This window comes from Azolla caroliniana, unplaced genomic scaffold, assembly GCF_043228905.1.
Source record: "Azolla caroliniana isolate FFs.n. ecotype wild unplaced genomic scaffold, voAzoCaro1.0.p SCAF_14, whole genome shotgun sequence".
Classification (NCBI taxonomy): Eukaryota; Viridiplantae; Streptophyta; class Polypodiopsida; order Salviniales; family Salviniaceae; genus Azolla; species Azolla caroliniana.
In genome coordinates, this window is record NW_028230449.1 from 10,763,307 (window position 1) to 10,784,172 (window position 20,866).

Consider the following 20,866-nt stretch of genomic DNA (forward strand, 5'->3'; position numbering starts at 1 on the left):
ACAATGTTTGCATTCATTTATATGCATTCCTTTATCGTTTCTCTTCACGACGATAACGTGGTCACATTGATTTATAAATCAACAATTTAGTAAGTGAGTTAATAAATCTACAATCACATTGATATGAATATAAAAAAAAAAACATTAGAAAACTACAATTACATTGATTTAATAAAACTACAATCCTTTTGAAGTGCTTTTCCTTCTCAAAGTTTAGAATGATTCTCTCACCTTAGAATGCAAATATTAAAACATTTGAACAAGGTGAAATTTGTTTGGTATGATAATTGCAAACATGTCCTTCCAAGGAGATTTGCAAACAAATTGTCCATAGTACATACACAAAAACATCTTTTGCCAAAGCTTAAGGCGAAGCGGAAGATGTACACATCAAAGTATGCATGCCTTATTATTTTATCTTTCTTTGAAATAAAGATGACATGATTTTTTAAAAGCAATGAAGATAGCTTTGAGACAATGGAAACTTCATTCCCTCATGGTTTGTAAAATTTAGTGAGCCATCTTGCACATTTTAAGAGAATATATACACACTTGTAAATTTAAAACAACTTGATCAAACAATATATACACATCTTTGCATTTTTTTGTTTTTCACCTCAGTCCACGACTCCACTTAGATTGTGTAAAATGAAGAAGAAATTGCACAGCATATTGCTCAGTTTCGGAGAAATTGCAAAGCATATTGCACAATTTCGGAGAAATTGCACTTAGATTGTGTAAAATGAAGAAGAAATTGCACAGCATATTGCTCAATTTCGGAGAAATTGCACAGCATATTGCTCAGTAAGTGCAGACGAATGGGAAGGTGGGAGTACATGCCTGTGGCTGCTGCTGCGCTGCTGAGAGAGTAGTACGTAATTAGTTTCCAGGCTCCAGCTGCAGCAATTAGTTCTCCTATCTCCTCCTCAAATTAGACAGACAAATCTCTCTCTGTGTGCCTCTGCTTCTAAGTTCTAACTCTCAGACTCAGACTCTCAGAAAATCAGACTCAGACTCAGACTCACGACTCACGACTCACTCGGATCCTCAGTCTCGACTCTCGACTCTCACAACGTTAACGCATCAGAAAAAACCCCCCAAAAAAAACCCCCAAAAAAAACACCCAAAAAAAACCCCAAAATTTTTTTTATGGGACCACGTTATCGTCGTGAAGAGAAACGATAAAGGAATGCATATAAATGAATGCAAACATTGCAAGCACGTGTTTGCTGGTGGTCCACACCGAATCAAAGCCCATCTTTTGGGGCTAAAAGGACAAGGTGTGGATAAATGCCGCAAAGTCACTGGAGCAATAAAAGATGAGATAAAGAAATTGATATTGGATGTGGATGCTCATGAAAGTACTAATGCTAATGAAAATTCTATTGCAGAAAGTGAGAATAATGTCGATGTAAGTACATCTAATGCCAATGTTGTGCCACCTACTTGTGCATCTGTAGTTGACATGTCATCTTCATCATGTAAGAAGAGGAAAATTGAGAATACTAGTGGATCCTTACAAATCTCTTGGCAAAAAAGTTTGAATAAGAATGCCGATGAATCAGTGAGAAGATTCTTTTTTGTAGAGGATATTCCACATCTTAAGGTTGATAGTTCCTTTTTTCATGATATGGTTCAAGCAATTGCAAAGGCTGGTCCGTCATATAAGCCACCAAGTTCTTTCCAATTGGGAAAGAGGCACTTAGATGAAGAAGTAAAAGTTGTTGAAGATAAACTTTCATGCATCAAAGAGAAATGGAAAATATATGGATGCACTATAGTGAGTGATGGTTGGTCAGATACTAGAAGTAGACCAATAATTAATGTTCTAGCTTCATCAATGTTTGGTTCAGTGTTTTTGAGGTCGGTGGATACAAGTGGAGAATGTAAAACGGGGGAGTATATCTTTAATATTCTAAAAGCTACCATTCTTGAAATTGGCCCAACAAATGTTGTGCAAGTATGCATGGATAATGCATCAAATTGTGTGGCAGCGGGACATATGATAGAGAAAGAGTGGCCCATGATATTTTTTACTCGATGCACATGTCATTGCCTTGATTTGTTGTTTGAGGATATAGGAAAATGTGCTTGGGTTAATGATGCTTTGAGATTAGGTATGAAGGTTACTACGTTCATCACAAGAAAGCTATATGTGCTTGCAATGTTTCGCAAGTTTAGTAAAAAGGAATTGTTGAAGCCTTCTCCTACAAGGTTTGCTTATAGTTTCATTGTGCTATCAAATTTGTTGGATGATAGAGTGTATAGTGGTTTAAGAAGAATGGTAGTTAGTGAAGAATGGTGCCAATGGAAGGGATCTAAAACTCAACATGCAGAAGAAGTAGTTTCGATAATATTGAATGCTTCCTTTTGGTCAAATGTAAAGATGATAGTGGAAATATGCTCACCAATTTTAAAAGTGTTGCGATTGGCGGATAGAGAAGGTGCAACAATGGGGTTGATATATGAATGTACACGAAGAATGATAGAAGAAATAAATAAAATGCAAGGAATCAATAACATGTTGCTTGATGAAATTAGAGGATTATGCATGGATAGATGCAAAATGTTACATTCACCATTACATGCAATTGGATACCTCTTACATCCAATTTGGTGGGAAAATTCTCAAGTTTTTGATAATGTGGTGAATGCTAGTTGGATAGACACCATTATGCGATATGCAAATGGTGACATTAAGATGCAAGGTAATTTATTAGATGAGTATCATGCTTATAAAACTAAAGAGAAGGGTATTTTTCAACTTCCACCTTCAAATGATCCTACTAGAATGAAAGATGGTGTTAAGTGGTGGGAATTATTTGGAGGAGAAACCCCAAATTTAAGTAAACTTGCAATACGAGTGCTTTCTCAAGGTACTTGTGCATCTCCATGTGAGAGAAATTGGAGTACCTTTTCATTGATACACACTAAGAGGAGAAATAGGTTGAGTCATGATCATATAGAGAAGCTAGTATACTTGCATACAAACCATCGTCTATTAAAGAAAGTCAAAGAAAGAGATTCATGCCGTATAGAAGTGACTTTGGATATGATTAATAAAGAAGAAGATGATGATAGGCTTTTGGTATTGCAAAGTCAACATGCAACTATGGTTAATGAGGATTTTGACGAAGATGATGATGATGGGCAAGATGTTAACTTTGACAATGCAGTGATGCACCTCAAGAGTAGAGAGGCGTGGATTAACAATTAGTACTATAAATTTAGAGGTTAGAGCTACTTTCTAGGTTAATGTTCATGTTTGAAGTTTTGAACTTTGGATAAATTTTGGTTCATGTTTAGAACTTTGGATGCTATTTTGTTAGTTTTCAATGAATTTAAGGTCTTGATTTTTGTCTATAAAAATCTTGATTATTTTCTATTTTTCATATATTTTTTTAAAAATTTAGAGTAATAAAAATAAAAATAAAAATAAATATAGACGAATGGATTCCAATCATACTTGGAACCATTTCACGTATGAGTATGATACGAATATTCACGTATGAGTATGACACGTTTGAGACGTATGGCTAGAACTATGATACACGCTGCATATAACCCTTAGTGCTAACTAAAAGACAAAAATTAGCTTATGAGCTTGCAACAAATAAATAATCTTTGTACTAGTTCCTAAGGTTGATCATATCTTTTGAAATGGTTGAAATTAATAGAATCATATCACCCTAATCGCTTAAATATGATTCATCAACAAGGAATGTTCCCATTGATGATTACATCAATGAGTGAGTTAGTAGGAAATCAAGGACTTGATGTTGTTGGCCAACACCTACTTGAATGATTTCTCGAGCTTTGGGAGTGGAGTACATCCAACCTAGATTCAATTAACAGCCCCTCTGGATACCTTAAGCCTAGGGCATTCCATAATAAGCTTCAAACTACCAAAAAAATGTGAATGATGTTTAAGTTCAGAATGCCAGAAGGATAGATTATTGGCTCATAAAATGGGAGCAAGCCCTCATAGACATGCCTCGTTTTACCTACAAGACATAGCTCATCAGTGTTGGAGGAGAGTAGCCTTAGATAATGAAATGTTACAAAGATGGGCCAAATTTAGGACATAGCTCATCAATTGCTTTATTCTTCCGAATGGGCATATCAGATCCCACGATGGTTGGTTCTTTATTAAGAATATGCAAGTAGATATCATGAGATCGTCCATGATATACTCAAGAAGCTACATGGTTGCCGATAAGTACATAACATCTAGGCCTTAAGAACTCTCTTCTATTGTTCTTTCATAGAGAGAAATGTACCACTTTCAAAGGCTAAGCAACTTATAGAAGTTGTTTCCTAGTAAAAGGATGTCTAGCAAGATGAAATAGGAGTTCTCAAACCATTCAAATAAGAAGCTTAGATTTTATTTGACCTTAGAACAATGACATAAAGCTAAAAGAAAAGGCCAATGTTCTCTTTATTTGGGCCAATACAAACTTAGTAGTTGTCCATAAGGGAAGGAGAAAGGTTGCTAATACTCCAATGGGAATGGTCAAGAAAGTGAGGAGTGTTTGATCGACTTACATTGTAACTTTAGTGTCGTGGTCTAAAAGGAGATTCATAGAATAACCATTGTCTCATAGTAAGGGATCAACTAATTATGATTGTACGGTGATTAGATTAAACCTAGTTATCTATGAACATTATGGTGAACATCATAAATTTGTTACTCTTTGATGTCATCCTCAGAGATTTTGCATACACACAAGAAGCCATTGCTCACATTCGCGACATGCGCATATCAATTTGATCACGAAGGGCAATGTGGAATTACATGTGTAGTTAAGGTATTTGAGCCTCATAAACCTTAAGTTATATTCTTAGAATACATACCACTAGGATATTATAATATATTGTTATATTATTTAAGATAAAAAATATGTGGTCAACAAGATAGGATGCAATGTGGCAACGATGGTTGTGATCTTCACTTGGATATAAAGAGGACCTACATCATCATTATTAATAAGTTGTCCCATAAGTGCACGTGCTTGTGCTACTCGAGCAGGATAGGGGGGACCTAGACTTGGAAGGGCGTAGTGCAAGAGGAGAAGACGCTTCGGCTTCTCTAAAGAATGTTCACGGGGTGAAGGCTTGCAAGGTGAACACTCACAAGGCAAATGCTTGTCCACCTGAAGGCTCAAGGCTAAGGCTCGTGAGACGAAAGTAGGAGGGAAGCAAAGGCTCATCCGCCGGCTACCATGTCGTCGTAGAGTTCGTGGTGGGTGCATGAAATCGTCGAGGTTATGAATGAGGAGAGTCTATAATGAAAAGGGAGATAAAGGAGCATAGACAAGTGAGGAATATGATGTATGAATCAAGAAGCGAAGAGTATATGCTGAAAATATGTTATATTTTTAATTGGGAACATAAAGTTTTATTTACCAAAGTTATAATAATTGGTCATAAGGATGACACCTTAAGAGCACCTTATCTCTACCAAACTCCCATTCAAACCCTTAACCGTAAAGACGAGACCTTATCTCTACCGAACTCCTGATCAAACCCTTGACTTCAATCTTGAGAGATGAAAAACCTTGCAAATGAGAAGGAATGTATTTCTCTTCTTGTCCGATGCTTACATGCTTCCATTACTTCTCCATAAATAGGTGTTTGAATAAGAATGCATGTGATGTGTGAGTGCATGCATGCATGAGAAAATACATGTGATGTATGATTGTCATTTGACACCATAGATTGACACATGCGTGATATTCCCGATATTCTCCATGCGTGATATTCGCTATATTCGAGAATATGAAATGCCCCCAAGAATATTATAAAACCATTCATTTTGCAAAATAAATATAAATTATTATTTTTAAATAATTCAATAAAACAAAGAATAATTCATTAATAGATTTAAAAAATATGATTAGTATTAAGTCTCCTTTTATAGTGTCAAATAAAAAAAGGGGGAGTTTATGAACCTTTATTTTATTTTATTTATTTATTTTTAAAAAACCAATATTTTTATATTTATTATAGAAAAATGATTAGTGTCAAGTCCCCTTTTTATTGTGAAGTCCCATTTTTTATATCTAGGAAACTAAAAAGAGGGATTTTATGAACTCTTTTTGTTTAAGACATCGGATTAATACTAATTGACAAGAGTTTAAGACACAAAATTTACATTTAGATAGATCGATAGATATAGATGTATATGTTTAATCCCTTGAAACATGCTTGTAGGAAGAGGGATCATATGGTTGCGTTAAAATTCTACTAAATTCCATATGCATTCATCCATATTCTACTAAGACAGTTTGAACCGAATGAGTTGAAATGAATGTATGGACACTTATTTATAGATCCTTACGGAGTATTCTAGAATGTTCTAGAATATTTTAGATTTTTATGATAAGAAATATAATCATGAAATATAAAGGATGTTCTAGAATAATCTAGAATGTTCTAGAATATTCTAATATCTCGTAATAACTAAAAATATAATTATTATAATCACACAACATATATGTTATTTTAATGGTTAAGGGTTCAACACATAGACCAAAAAGTTGTGGGTTCAATTCTTGATAAGCCAAAATGTTGTCTTCATGACATTAGCGACTTAAACAACTATCTTATGGTCTGATAACATATTTAGCAAGAACATTTTTCCAAATATGCTATCTCATTACCACCAGGGAAGGTTTGAAGAGGGACTAATTTGCCCATACCCATGGCGAGATCTTGTATTTTTATTTTGGTAGTTGTCAAAGAAATGTTGGAGTAGAACACCTATTATTTGTAAGCATGTACCAATATGTTTTTATGTTAACGAGTTACATAAAAAGCTTCCCCATTTTCAATAAATTTGAAAGTTAAAGTTTGAGAATTCATAATTTAACAATGTGTCTAATTCAATGTTAGTCCAATAAGAAGAAGCTATGAAAGCCTTAAATGTGCTAGTTGTTAATAGAACCTCAAATTATAATCGATCCAAAATTTCTAAACAATTTAATGCAATAGTCAAGTTATAAAAAAGATGAATACTAACTCTAAATTATGCCATTATTTTCTATTCCTAGGCATCATTTTGTAACGACATGCAACAAGTTATAACATAGGGTGTGTATCCTATGATGGTATGACCAACATTAGTTTTGCAAGCACATGAAAGCAATATGTATACTATAAAGGTTAAAAAAGACAATACAAATTATGAAAGGACATTGACTGAACACAAATACATTGATTAGTTGAAAGATGAACATCAACCACCACAAGGGATGATGACATGAATGAGTCTCTTGAGTCTTTGAGGTAAGGGGCAATAACTTGGGATCCCCTTATATAACACATGAGAAGTTTTAGTCAAATTTAGCCTATGGTGTAGGGGACAAGAGCTTCCCAAAGCGGCAAGTCATCACAATGCAAGGATGGAGTAAAGTGTGAAAGTACCAGTTCTGATGTAGTGGGTGCGATGACATTTAGTTCTTGCAAATTAGGATCTATGTTATATGGTTGTTTGTTATCACCAAAACAATATGTATTAGAAATATCATTGCTCCATGTTGCATTGCCTTTTGTTGATTTTGTAGTTTTGCCTTGCTCATTACCTGAAACATGCACATCATGAATATGAGTTTATGTATATGCTCATTTCTAAACAACTTTTTAATACACACATACGATCGAACACGCACACACATATGTATAGGGATTTGGGAGTGAGAGTGAGAGAGTTACATTTTTTATTCTCCTTTCTAAATAACTTATAAATAATATATACTACCTCATGTGGGAGGGGATTTTTACACTTAACATCCAAGATTGCCTCCAATTTAGACCTGGCTTGTAGAAACTTGCAATTCCGTAGTTTTGAAAAATATTCCTCCCCCCCAAATGTGCCCTAAAGTTCTACTTTGGATACTTCTCCCCACATTCCCTCCCAAGGTATGCTCTGTGCATCTATTTTGGACTTTACCTTCACCTAAGCCTCACTAGGTACGTTCTACAACTTTGCATTTGACATTACATCCACTATGCCTACCTCTTAGAATTGCTAATACCCCACACTTTGCTGGCTACATACAATTTTGATGTGGACAATATTTCTTTCATTATGTCCATCAATATATGTTCCATCTCACCTATGACCTTGCTTAGTACAATACCTCAACTATCTTACCCTTGTTATGATACACCTCACTCTAAAAAATACCATGTCTCCAAAGGGATATTAATGTATGAGATTTAGTTTTTACAAATCTATATGCACTATACACTAGGTTTCGCCACCAATAATGTTGTTCCTTGTCAATCATAATATAAAACACGTTGAAAGACAAAAGCATAATATGCCACACATTTACATTATTGTGATCCATTTAGTGAGCCATTTCTAAACAAACAATTTCAAACATGGCACAAACACTCCGTCTTCAACTTAAGCACGCCTCATGTTTATGAAATTGAATTGGCAAATACCAAGTCACAATTTGACAACCCAATTTCAAAACTTCAAACATTATCTATCTGAAGAAGTAGACAACACACATGATTATTAAAGGATAAGTTGATGAGAAATTTACCGTGGAGTTTAATTTTCGAAGGAAGAGTCGAATTAGGGGTAGTACCAGTGTGAAACTCATCATGAGCCATACCATGGTGTTGTGGATCTGGATTTTGGACACATGGGAAAACAAAGTCCACTGCTTGGTCGAGGGCTTCCATCCAAGTTCGCTTGAGAGGCATATTCAAGGAGGTGGACATAGGTAGATCCGGATAGTAGTTCTCATTAAATTTGATGTTGTTGGTAATGTAGGGGTCTAGTGGATTGTATTTATGAACATGTTGAGGGTCGAACATGAGACTCTTGTTAATGTGGGGGGTTTGAACTTGTGCATTATTAGAAACTCCTTGGGGCACAACTTTGATAGCTTTGTTAGTGTGGGGAGCGTGAACATGTTCATTACTTACGAGAGGGTTAGGTTTAGGTGTAAAGTTCATGTTGGGGAGATTGGAGGTAGGTCTAGGTTGATGAAATGATTGATGGGCAAGTTGGGCATGGAGATATTGGTACTTCAATTGATCCTGGTGAGTTAGGGCATCGACAAGAGGTGGTGGAGAGGATGAATTGAATAGAGAAGAGGTGAGGACGGCATCGGTGACTTCGCCATCGATAATGGTCGCAGAGGCATAAGCTGGCTGGAGCTTTAGTCTGCGGCGTTTTGCTCTCGCCTTCCGGTTTTGGAACCAGTAGAACACATTAGCCTCGACGATGTGACCGAATTGTTTGAGGCATTCGGCAATTTCAACGATCATGTCACGGCTTGGTGTAGTGGTGCCCGATTCAAACACGGCCTCTAGTATCTTTATTTGTTCCGTCGTCGGACACCAACGTGGTCGCATTACCGAGGACGCCGCAATGACATCGCATGCGCCACTATTGTTGCTTGTACTATTAGCATTGCTATTATTACTACTACTACTAGCAATTACCACACCCCCTCCATTGTTGTAACTAGCACCCTTCTTCACGATGGGCTCCTCGTCCTTCATCGCTAGCGATGGATCACCTACATTCCCATGCTTAAACTTGACTGGTCATTAACAATTCTTAAGAGACGTCTCTTACTAATCACACCTTAACATGCTAATTGGCACACATAATCCAGATTACCTATCATTATGAGTTTCCTATAGCTACTAGGTGACCAAGGAATTACGAATGTAATTAAAATATAATCATTCAAATATACGACTACATTTTAAGATTAGGTTTAGTGACTCTCTCATTTGGATGCATAGCCTTTATCAGTCTATTAGAAAACATTAATATACACCCCTCTCTAGCTCTCGTTCTTCAAAATTTTCCAATGTGTCCAACAAACTTAGCATGACAAGCTAACACTTGAGACATTAGATGTTGTGAGTGTTTAGAGATGTACCTTGGTTTTCCTGAAAATTAACGGTTTCATATTCTCCACAGGAAAGAGAAGAGCTCATTGTCTTGATTTGGGTTTGGGCTTTAAACAATAAGTATGAAGTCTTGTACTAATTATTATACACCATACTTATCATTTGAACACTTGAAGACCCCCACCCTTACCAATCCAAACATTAGTAAATATTACTATATATACCACTAATATCAATGCATTATGCTTATCACATCACCTTATTAAGTCCTAGCAACATCTACTTCATTAGACATGCATTGCTTATTTTTGCCTCCTTAAGTCCTAGCGACTACTTCATAACGCATTCACTCACACGCACATGCACACATATACATATACTTCAATCTCTTTAATTTAATTTATACTATTTCCAATGAGGTATACAAGTCTAATGCCCACCATTTTTTCCATTACTTCTTTTCCTTCTCTCCCCCACATTGTCCCACTTCATATATATTTATCTATGTCATAACAAAATGCGTGTTGACCCATATAAGTATATTTTTGGAATGAGTGGGTCCCAAGACACTAGTATTTTATTTTCTGGACATTAGAATGTTCATGAACTTTAAAATTTTCATAACACCTGTCATGCGGGGCATAAGCCTTGACCCAAAACTCTTTCATGTCCTTGTCCAATTGCATATAAAAATAAATATTGCTATGCTTTGTGTAAGCTTCCCCCATTTTTATTAGATCAATAAAATATATGTTTTATTTTTCATGTTTCCAACTTGGGAATGGATGATGGCCGGTTGCTTTTTTAAGTCGACCGTGATCAATACCAATGCAAAATTGTACATGAGTTACTGTGGAATCTTTGTCTCCATGTCAACAAGGCATGCACCGTGATTGCCTACATCTTTTCATACATACATAGAATATGTGATCACATCTTTCTGAACCCTTGGATAAGTTTGGAGAAGAATAACTTTCGATTTCATTTTACATTGATATTGTTAAAGATTTTGGAAGGATTGTTATTCGGTGTCTCTAATTACAATGTTTTTGGAAGCTAAAAACTCCCAAAACTTCTATTCTACAATATTGCATCATATGTATTATAATTTCAAGAAGTGAAATGTTAATGAAAACTTTAATTATTGTTTTTTATTCTTTGCAATTTTTTCTTTTAACAAATCGATAAATCATTTTCTCTATTATAGTACTAGTTCAGGAGCCTATGATACATATTGGTGAAATGACTTGCACTATCCAAGAAAGGAACTTCAAAATAAACTTCCCAATTTGTTGATGATATGATAAACTCAAATAGAGCAAAGAAACTATACATTATGTAAGTTGTAAGTGGCCTATCCTCTTAGAATATGGTGTGAAGATAGTCCTATAATTCTCTTCAATCCTTATAAAAATATAAGCTTGCGTATATGTTGATGACTTTCAAACATAAAAAAGAAAATAACTTTTAATACTCACTATCTATGGAAACAAAGTCTTTCATTTCCTAAGATTTGATGAAAAATCATGTCTTCAATTCAGCATACAAGGAAATGATTATTCGCCATGAATGTAGGTTGTCGGATTCATTTTACATTTGCATATTATTAGGGACGTAGTAATAAGCAAGGATGTAAAGCTTTGAAACAATGTGAGTAAATAATATACTTTTGTTACCATGAAATTTTCTAGCATCTAGAAGGCACCCATAATAACATTGGTTAGTTGATTGATCTGTGTATAAGTGTTCAAACAAATAAAATTTTATGAGAAGCATGTTGCCACAAGGATGAAAGAAATCGTAAAAGTTGAAAAATGTAACACATGCATTATCTTGTACTAAGAAATATTTGGAGCAATGACAAGTAAGCTAAACAAATGGAGTTGTAACCTAGCCTTTATGGAGTGTGACATGTATGCAAATGCATTCACCAAAGTATCTAGTGTTTTGTATGTAACCCTATTATGCATCTTATTGTTAAGGGATAAAACGGTGGATCCGTAAAGCGGAGCACTAGATAATAGCTGATTATGGTGATAGAAAAAGGTCACTTCCATAAGGATGAGTGAGACAGTTATGCATACACAATCTACTATTTATGACTTTAACAAATACTAGCTACTCAAGTTCATATTGTATATACGTGAACCATTATTTAACATAATCTATTTTGGAAAAAAACATAATCTCATGGATATGGAGTATAGTTTGTTTGTTTGTTTGTGTGTGTGTGTGTGAGTGAGAGAGAGAGAGAGAGAGAGAGAGAGAGAGAGAGAGAAGGGGAAGGCCCTTCATGCAGGTGGGTACTCGGTGGGTGTATGCACAAGAGACAAACTTAGACACAAGTACTCAATAGACAAGAAGAATTCACATGAAAGGACAAGTTCCTAAGGATGTGAAAGCGTGAAAGAAGAAGGGGGGACATAAACATTTAACCCACGACAATAGGACATAGAAAGATGTCATATCAAATATACATCATTCAAGGTAAGGTAATGGAAGGATACCTTAGATATGAAGCCAAAAGTGACCTATGAACAATTGACAAAAATTACAAGAATACAAAAACAAATGGAAAACACAAGTCTCATGTCATGTGGGTGTACTAGTCTACTGGAAGTAACATGAAGCAAAAAAAAGAAAGATAAGAGAGTAGTCAGATGAGCACATTTGAGCCAAGGTAGTTGATGACTAAGTTTCTTGTGTGTCTTCTACATTTTGAATAGCTACCATTCGTGAAGTGAAGAAAGCCGATACATTGTATCATGAAGGGGGCTCCTTGCTTGGTGCTTCTTGTCCCTCCAATACCCACCTAGCCTAATATTATGCTAGGAAATTCATGCATATATATAAGTATTATATGCACAATGTCATAAAAGACATTACAAATTAATTTGTATGATAAGATTTTACTCTAGGTGCCTCACACCTTAGAGAGCTAGTAGTGCTAACAACTTTTCCCATCATCCCAATTTTTATCCTCTTCTTTTTCTTCCAACAAATCTTCTTTATGTTTTTTAATTATTGATTTATTGATGTTCACAGGTAAGCAAGAGCCGAGTTTCACTCGTTTGTTGAGATTTGTCGTTTCCTATTGTTTTCCTTTTTCGCATCTACACATTGGCCACATGCCTCCTTTTTCATCTCCAATCAAGCCTTTCAACCTATTTCTTTCAATCGGACCATACCTTTTTATTTACGTGCAAACATTTACCACCCATTTGTGCTTCATAGAAACTAGATGTTGGGAGAATTGGGAGAAGCATGCACCTAGTATATAGCTCTTTACTTACACCAATCATGATGTTCACATCATTGACATTAAAGACTAATCAAGTGTTTAGATGTCATTGAACCATGAGCTTTGTTTGTAATGTGTAGTGGTCAATGATTCTTCACTTCCTCTAGGTTATTTGCAATTTACACATCTTAATAAAATCATAACTCTCCCAATATCTATATAGTAATGATGTGTAAAGAGTGTGAGCGACCCATTTCTTACTTCCATTCACTCAAAATTATGTTCATGAATCCATTATAACTAATAACAGTCAAAGTTCATAAATAGGTAATGACATAGAAATGCAAATGTGGTCCTAATAGGTAAAATGACAACCCCAATTGAGGACATTAAAATGCAAAATACAAGATAATGTGTCTTAAACTACCCAAATGGATATTTTTATGGACACCCAATGAATGTTTTATATCAAAAGGTGTACCATTTGCACATATTATAGAGCATTTTTAATAGTTTCCATTCCAAGTTGATTTATGGTGTGCCTTTTGATATCATCTACTACTAACAACCAAGTCATTGAGGTATTCTACAACTTATGAAATTACCATACTCCAAAATGTAGATACTTTATATTTCTTCCCTATCTTGAACTTCATGGCCAAGTCCCTCACCTTCTTCTCCCCTAATGTCAAGCTTTCACAATATTTATACCGCTAACTTGGGTTAAGTATTTAAATGTCATTAAAATTTCCTCAATGGCATATGATCCATTGTTCTATGTGTTTCCCATTTACAAACTTTGCTTACACATCACGATTTAACTTCATTTTCTATATGTATGTATGTTTTTGTCTCTATTTGACATGCTTCATTCATCCCATAAAGTCTTTTTATATTATCCAACTAAATGAAGAAGCTTATCATAAAGTCTTTTTGGGTTTCCACAAATTCAAGTTCCTATAAGTAAACCTTAGCTCACAAGCTTAAATATGGCATTATAACATATTAAGTTGCTCATAACTTGACTCATAATGCGAGAAAATTATCCTCCTTTTTTTTATACTAAATTAGGCATTTCAGAATTTCATTGATTTATGTTTTTTACAAAAAGAAATTCTACCCATTAGTTAGAAAGAAATACATGAGGTACCATATGTACAAGAGCAAGACTTCATATAGAGCATCATGACTTCAATTAACTCTTAAAAACGTGAAGCCTAGAGTGATCCTTCACAGAGGGGAAGACTAAGGGTCTTCTACAGTTTAGGGACAGTGGGGGGACGTTGCATTTCATTTGATTTTTGTAGAGCATAAACATGTAATATCTAAGGGCCACCACTTTTAATCTTCATCTTCATTTTAATTGCAGAGTTTGATGCCCAATTTATAACCTGTGATAGAATAGAATTCAATTATGAGTGAGTGTCTAATGTGCAATAACTGTTGAGCTTGCTTAAGAAATTCATGTAACCGTTGACCTCCACATAACTAATTCTAAGTAGCCTTATCAAGGTTAGAAGCAAATTGTGCAAAAGCCTCCAATTCCGCAAATTGTGCCAATTCCAAATTTGGTTTACCCCATTTGTATTTTGTTTCCTTCTAACGCCCGATTATTCTACTTTGTAGTGAGTTTGAAAGAAACGCTCATTCGGTAAAAGAGATATGTCCGGTGACAATAGTAATATATATAGATATTTCTACAGAGAATTTGTTTCTGTTTAGAATATTCTTAACCATGTGCATGCAAGAACGAAATAAAAAAGATTTGTTTGTATGAAAAGCAATCGTCCCAACTAGTTTGCTTCTGCAACAATGCAACGAAATCTTACTTGTTAGATACTTTCCAAGAAAATGATGAATCAGAACCATTCTTGTAAAAGTCAATTCTATTTTTGGTAAGTCCACATATTTATAGAATTAAAGTTTGTGGTCAATATAATATTTTTACTTCTTACTTGAATGAGAAATTCCATGCTTTTCATTGTTTCCATATTTAATTGTGTACCAAGGGTTACAAATGTATGCTCTACTCTTAGTATTGTAAGGCTTGGGTTTCAAGTTTCCTAAAATGACCTATTTATGCTTAACTTTAGTTGATTAAGATGTACATTTGTGCATTAGAATTTGAACTACGTGATGCCTCTTCATAGGATCATAAGGTGATTTCATAAAGGAAGAACCTAGAATCAAAGTGCTCTTATGGACAATGTTACGAGCATACCTGTCACCATAATTGTAAGAAAATTTGTAAGGATGAAGGTTGAGTATTACATTATCTAAATCCTACAATGGGAGATAACTTTGGAGTGTTTCATCACTTACTTTTTATAAAAAAAGCAACCAAGTGAGAAACACACACACAAGGGGCCGCTCTTCAAAGCTCTACCCAAACTTCTCAATGGTAGCATACATGTCAATTGGGTTAATTGGAATCACCTTATTCACATTAAGGTTCATTGAAATGACATTCTCCATTGCTTTTAAACACTACTTTCATGGCACTTCATATAGTACCTTCTATTTCTAATCTATTAAATCATTTCTGATAATTCTGAAAATCCTTTATCCTACGCTTATCTTCCTTATCTACACTAGAAAATTGTTGAGAATCGTACTTGGCCACAACCGAGTTTCACAATACAAATGGAAGATTAAACAAACAGTAACAATGCACTTTACAAGGTAGAGGAGACAACACCGGATGATAACATGGAAAACCTCGAGAGACAAAACCATGGGAGTTCTCTAACTCCGAATAGGATGACTATAGAGGAGAGGTACAACAATGTGAGATTCGGAGGCAACAACCTTGAGCTCTAGCTTCGCCAACCGACGGTTACAACAGAAGATTTTATGTATCTCAGTCTCTCTCCCAGTCTCTTTCTCATTACAACAAAATAAGAATGATAATACTTACACTCAATTATTTCCCTAGTTATATGTATACTTATATAACTTTAGGGCTATTTACAAATATGACCTCGAATAGTCACATTAGAACATATTTACTAATATGTCCGGCTGGATACCCTCCGGATCCATTCGATCCGGCTTCTAGCTACCTTCTGGATCCATCCGGTTTGGTTCCTTCCTTCGACACTTTTGATTCAGCTCGTCTGGTTCTCATCTAGATCCCATCCGGAGGTATCAGTTTCCCAACAAACTCCCCCTTCACTCCGGCATGGCATGTCTTGTCAACCTGATCCATCTCCGGCACACGTCCAGCTTCTCAACAGACAACACCTTGGTCAGCATGTCCGACCCGTTCTCCTCCATGTGGATCTTCATTAGCGAAAAATCTTTGTCTTCTACATTCTCCTGGAGCCAATGATATCTCCTCTAGATGTACTTAGTTTGGGAGTGGCAGGTCGCGTTCTTTGCAATGTGGATGGCGTTTTGATTGTCGCAATAGAGACAGAATTCCTCCTGCCAGATCCCTAACTCTCTGATGAAGTCCTTCATCTAGATTACTTCCTTTCGGCTTTTACAGCCACCATGTATCCTGCTTCTGTTATCGACAATGCCACTGATTTCTGCAGTCTTGACTGCCATGATACCGCTCCCCCTACATAGGTCATGATGTATCTGGACGTGGACCGGCTGGTATCTACATCAACCGACATGTTTGAATCCGTAAAGCCTTCCAATAGGGGTTTACTAGAGCCGAACTGGAGGCACATGTTCGAGGTGCCTTTCACGTACCGGAGGATCCACTTGACGGCAACCCAATGCTCTCTTCCCGGATTGCTCATAAATCGGTTGAGCACTCTGATTGCATATCCGATGTCCGGTCAAATACACACCATAACATACATTAGGCTTCCGACTGCTGAGGCATACGGTACCTTCGTCATCTCTACTTTCTTCGCCTTTGTCTTTGGGATTTGTTTTCCGGACAGCTTGCACTTTGCTGGAACTATCAACCTGTCCGGCTTCACATTCATCATGCTGAACTGTTGGAGGACCTTCAGGACGTACTTCTCATGTGACAACCACAATAGCTTCTTAGTTCGGTTCCGGCCTATGTGCATCCCTAGTATTTGTCTCACCGGACCCAAATCATTCATTGAGAAGGACCGGTTCAAAGCCTTCTCCAGAATTCCGATTTTGGTGCAATCATGTCTGACGATCAACATGTCGTCCACATACAACAGGGGTATTAGAAAATCTCCTTCGTCGAACTTCTTCACAAACACGTTGTTGGCATAAAAGGCTTACTACTTTCACTTTGTATCCTTACTAGTGTGAACACATCCAATAGTTAGGGCTTGAGTATATAAGGCATAACCTAACGTTGTAATAGGGGTTGTCATTCTTGATCATCTTGTATCTTGAGTCTTTGAGAGAGCGAAAATAGAGAATAACGAGAATCACCATTAAAGCTTAACTTCTTGTCTATCTATTCCTTTAGCTACATATTTGTGTATGTTGTTTGCTATGCATAACCGACAGGTCCTCAAACGTTCTTCCGTGCATATCTCCTCACAACTGGTATTAGAGCGAACCTACTGCTAGGCAAAAACAAAATAACAAAAGAAATGAAGGAAAAGACCAGGTCAGTCAAAAATCTTACTTTCAAAACAAAATATGGTGTCAACATCCGGTATAGGAGTTGAAATCCGAAAGTTCGACAACAAAAACTTTGCCCGATGGAAGGAGATGATGCAGGATGTGCTGATCATCAGAAGACATGTCGAACCTATTTGACACAATGAAAAAACCACTATGATGTCGGCCGAAGAGTGGAGATCATTAGTAGATGAAATTACGCGCTCCACCATTCGAATGCATCTGGTTGAGAATGTCTACTTCAGTATGGCCAAGGAGACGACAACCTTCTCGTTATGGGAGAAGTTGCAAGAAGTGTACGAAAAGAAGTCAACATCGTCGAAACTCATATTGATTCGACAACTATTCAATATGAAGATGAGAGAGTCAGATATGAAGTGGAGAACAGGTCAGGATACAGAGTGAAGACACTCCGATCTGACAATGGAGGAGAATACACCTCCTGAGCCTTCAAACAATATCTATCCAACATCAAAAGATCGTTCCATACACACCCATGTAGAATGGAGTGGTAGAACGGATCAACCAAACGATCCAGGAGAGGGCGAGGGCAATGTTCCAACAAGCTGGACTGAAGTTGGAGTTCTGGGCCAAAGCACTGCAAATGACAGTATATTTGATCAATCTATTGCTGTTGAAAGAAATTAGGCTTGAAGTGCCACAGGCACTATGCTCAGGTAAACAACTGACCTACGATAGGCTCCGTATATTTGGGTGCAAAGCCTATGCATTCATCCCTAGGGAGAAAAGGACCAAGTTGGCACCCCATGCAACAAAATGCATATTTCTCAGTTATTAAACTAATGGGGAATTTGGCTATAGGCTATGGGGCCCAGAGAATCAGAAATTAATCTAGAGTAGTGACGTAGTCTTCAATGAAGACTCTATTCTCTCTGCGAGGAACCAACATAAGATAGTTGGTAAGAAGGTCTCCTTCGAAGTCGATAGAGACAATGTAGAAAGATTGATCCACTGGGCCGAATTAGAGATTCGACACATAGTTGAGCTTGACCAAGCCGACAACACACTTGCCAACTCCGAATCGGTAGGAGGTCCATTAGTCGAACTCAAAGAAAAAGCCATTAAAGACAAAAAAGGTAAAGTCAAGAAGATGCGAGTCAGAAAATGAGTCGACTTGACCGAGACACCCAAGACTGAAGGGAAAAACAGAACCGAGTTGGCGAAGTCTTCTACCTCTAAGTCAAATGATCCTGAAGAATTGAGGATGCCATGACATTACTAAAATCCTACTACAGGGGTGAGTCATCTAATAAGACTCCGGAAGATGGTTCAAGCTATACCGATCGACCAACCTGGTCGACTGAAGAAATTGAACAGACAAAATTGGCACTCAAGAGATCCGGATGAGTCAGAAGGCCAAGAGAGTTCTATAAACCTGGCCTCGACTACGTCAACTACACCGATGCAAGCGAACCAAGCACATACAAAGAAGCTATAGCTGCACCAGACGCTGTGAATGGTGACAAGACATGCAATCCGAGATGGACTCGATTCGACAGAATCAAACATGGGAGCTGGTTGAACTACCAGCGGGAAGAATGCTACTACCTTGCAAATGGGTATTCCGATACAAATATGTATATGACTCAGAGAAGCACAAGTACAAATCTCGGCTTGTTGCGAAGGGATTCAAACAGGAACACGGGGTCAACTACGACGAGATATTCTCTCATATAGTCAAGATGACCACCCTTTGGATCCTACTCGGGGTCGTGGTGACATAGGACCTAGAGCTCGAACAACTCGACGTAAAGACGACATTCCTACACGGAGACTTGGACAAGGACATTTACATGTCCCAACCGGCAGGCTTCTCGGCGACAGGGGAGGAAAGTCACCTCGTATGTCAACTAAAAAAAAGCCTTTATTGCTTAAAACAAGCGCTGAGGATGTGGTACCAGAAGTTTGGCACCTACATCCGACAGCCCAACTATAGCTGGTCCGACTCTGACCCATGTCTATATGTTTGGCAACTGGCCAACGAGTCCCGGATCTATCTGATCCTATATGTCGACGACATGCTGATTGCAGGGAGCAATCAAATCAAAGTTAGAAAGCTAAAGCGAAGCCTTCACGACAAGTTTGAGATGAAGGAGTTTGGACAAGCCCGACACAGACTAGGCATGAGGATAGAGCTGAATTGGAAGACAAAAACTCTTTGACTCTCCTAGTCCAACTACAAACACCGGGTCATTTGAAACAGGTAATATGTCACATTCTCTTTTTCATATCTTAGTGAGATATTAAAAAATGCCTTATTTAAGCATAATTTCAAAAAGGCACGACGCATATGTGGTTTATGAAAACATAGCGAAAAATAGAACTAACTAATATCACGTCAACAAAATCATCCGACGTATATTCTATCTACCATGTTTTTGTCCAAATCTTAGACAGGGGTATATTCATCAACGCAAGTATAATAGTAACATGAGTCCTTGTGCATATTCTAAAAAGCATACCCCATTGAATAAGTGACTTCTTCTAATTATGTGTGTATATTTATATATAATATATCTTAAAGCAAATTGTGAACCTTGCAATTAAGAGATACTACAATGTCAAAAGAAAATTTCCATTGACACGTGATACATGACACCGTCAATGTATTAATAAACTAGTCTACAAAAACATTCTAATCATACAAGTAAATGATAGAGTATAATTTTATCTCCCATATGTCCCAAATGATAAAGGAGACTTTAGACAACATATACACATACAAATTATACTTAATCTCTAAGTTCAATGAGTGTTACACGAAAATTATAAATAGGCTCAACTTATATATTATGTCAAATTTTAACAATTCATATTGTTCAAATTTTAAAATAAGCCATATCCATTCAATCAAATAATAAATCTGGTGAAGCCATCTCCTCAGGATTAGCTCTTTCATTAGGACTGTCCTCATTGGCTTCGTCAATATGCTAAGTTGAATCGTTAGTATGTTTAGACTCTGACACGTCTTCTAATTCAACAAGGTCCCCTGCTTCTTCATCTATAGGTTCCATAGGTTCTCTAGAAGTCATCTGGAACATCTAAGTTTCATTGATATGCTTTGCCCCAACTTCTTGGTCTTGATCAGGATAGTCCTAGATACCTTGGATCCTCATTTTGATGAAATTAACCTGATCAGGGTCCTTC

The 20,866-nt window shown here is 36.6% G+C and overlaps 2 protein-coding genes across 3 annotated transcripts; one reads left to right on the forward strand and one right to left on the reverse strand.

The window, feature by feature from the left end:
* Nucleotides 1-1,595: 1,595 nt before the first annotated feature.
* LOC147855445 (uncharacterized) lies at nt 1,596-3,217 on the forward strand. Its single transcript, XM_087330074.1, has one exon. It carries the CDS (start codon nt 1,631-1,633, stop codon nt 3,215-3,217), a length of 1,587 nt encoding a protein of 528 aa, XP_087186200.1. The 5' UTR covers nt 1,596-1,630.
* Nucleotides 3,218-7,196: 3,979 nt separating this feature from the next.
* Nucleotides 7,197-10,269, reverse strand: LOC147855446 (uncharacterized). Of its 2 annotated transcripts, none has more exons than XM_087329934.1 (3): nt 9,918-10,269; nt 8,559-9,545; nt 7,197-7,583 (listed from the first exon to the last, which is right to left on the reverse strand). In XM_087329934.1, exons 1-3 carry the CDS (start codon nt 9,973-9,975, stop codon nt 7,345-7,347), a joined length of 1,284 nt encoding a protein of 427 aa, XP_087186060.1. In that variant the 5' UTR covers nt 9,976-10,269; the 3' UTR covers nt 7,197-7,344. The 2 variants fall into 2 exon arrangements, with proteins under 2 accessions (XP_087186060.1, XP_087186061.1); XM_087329935.1 differs by having other exon boundaries at nt 8,559-9,558.
* Between the last annotated feature and the right edge of the window lie 10,597 nt (nt 10,270-20,866).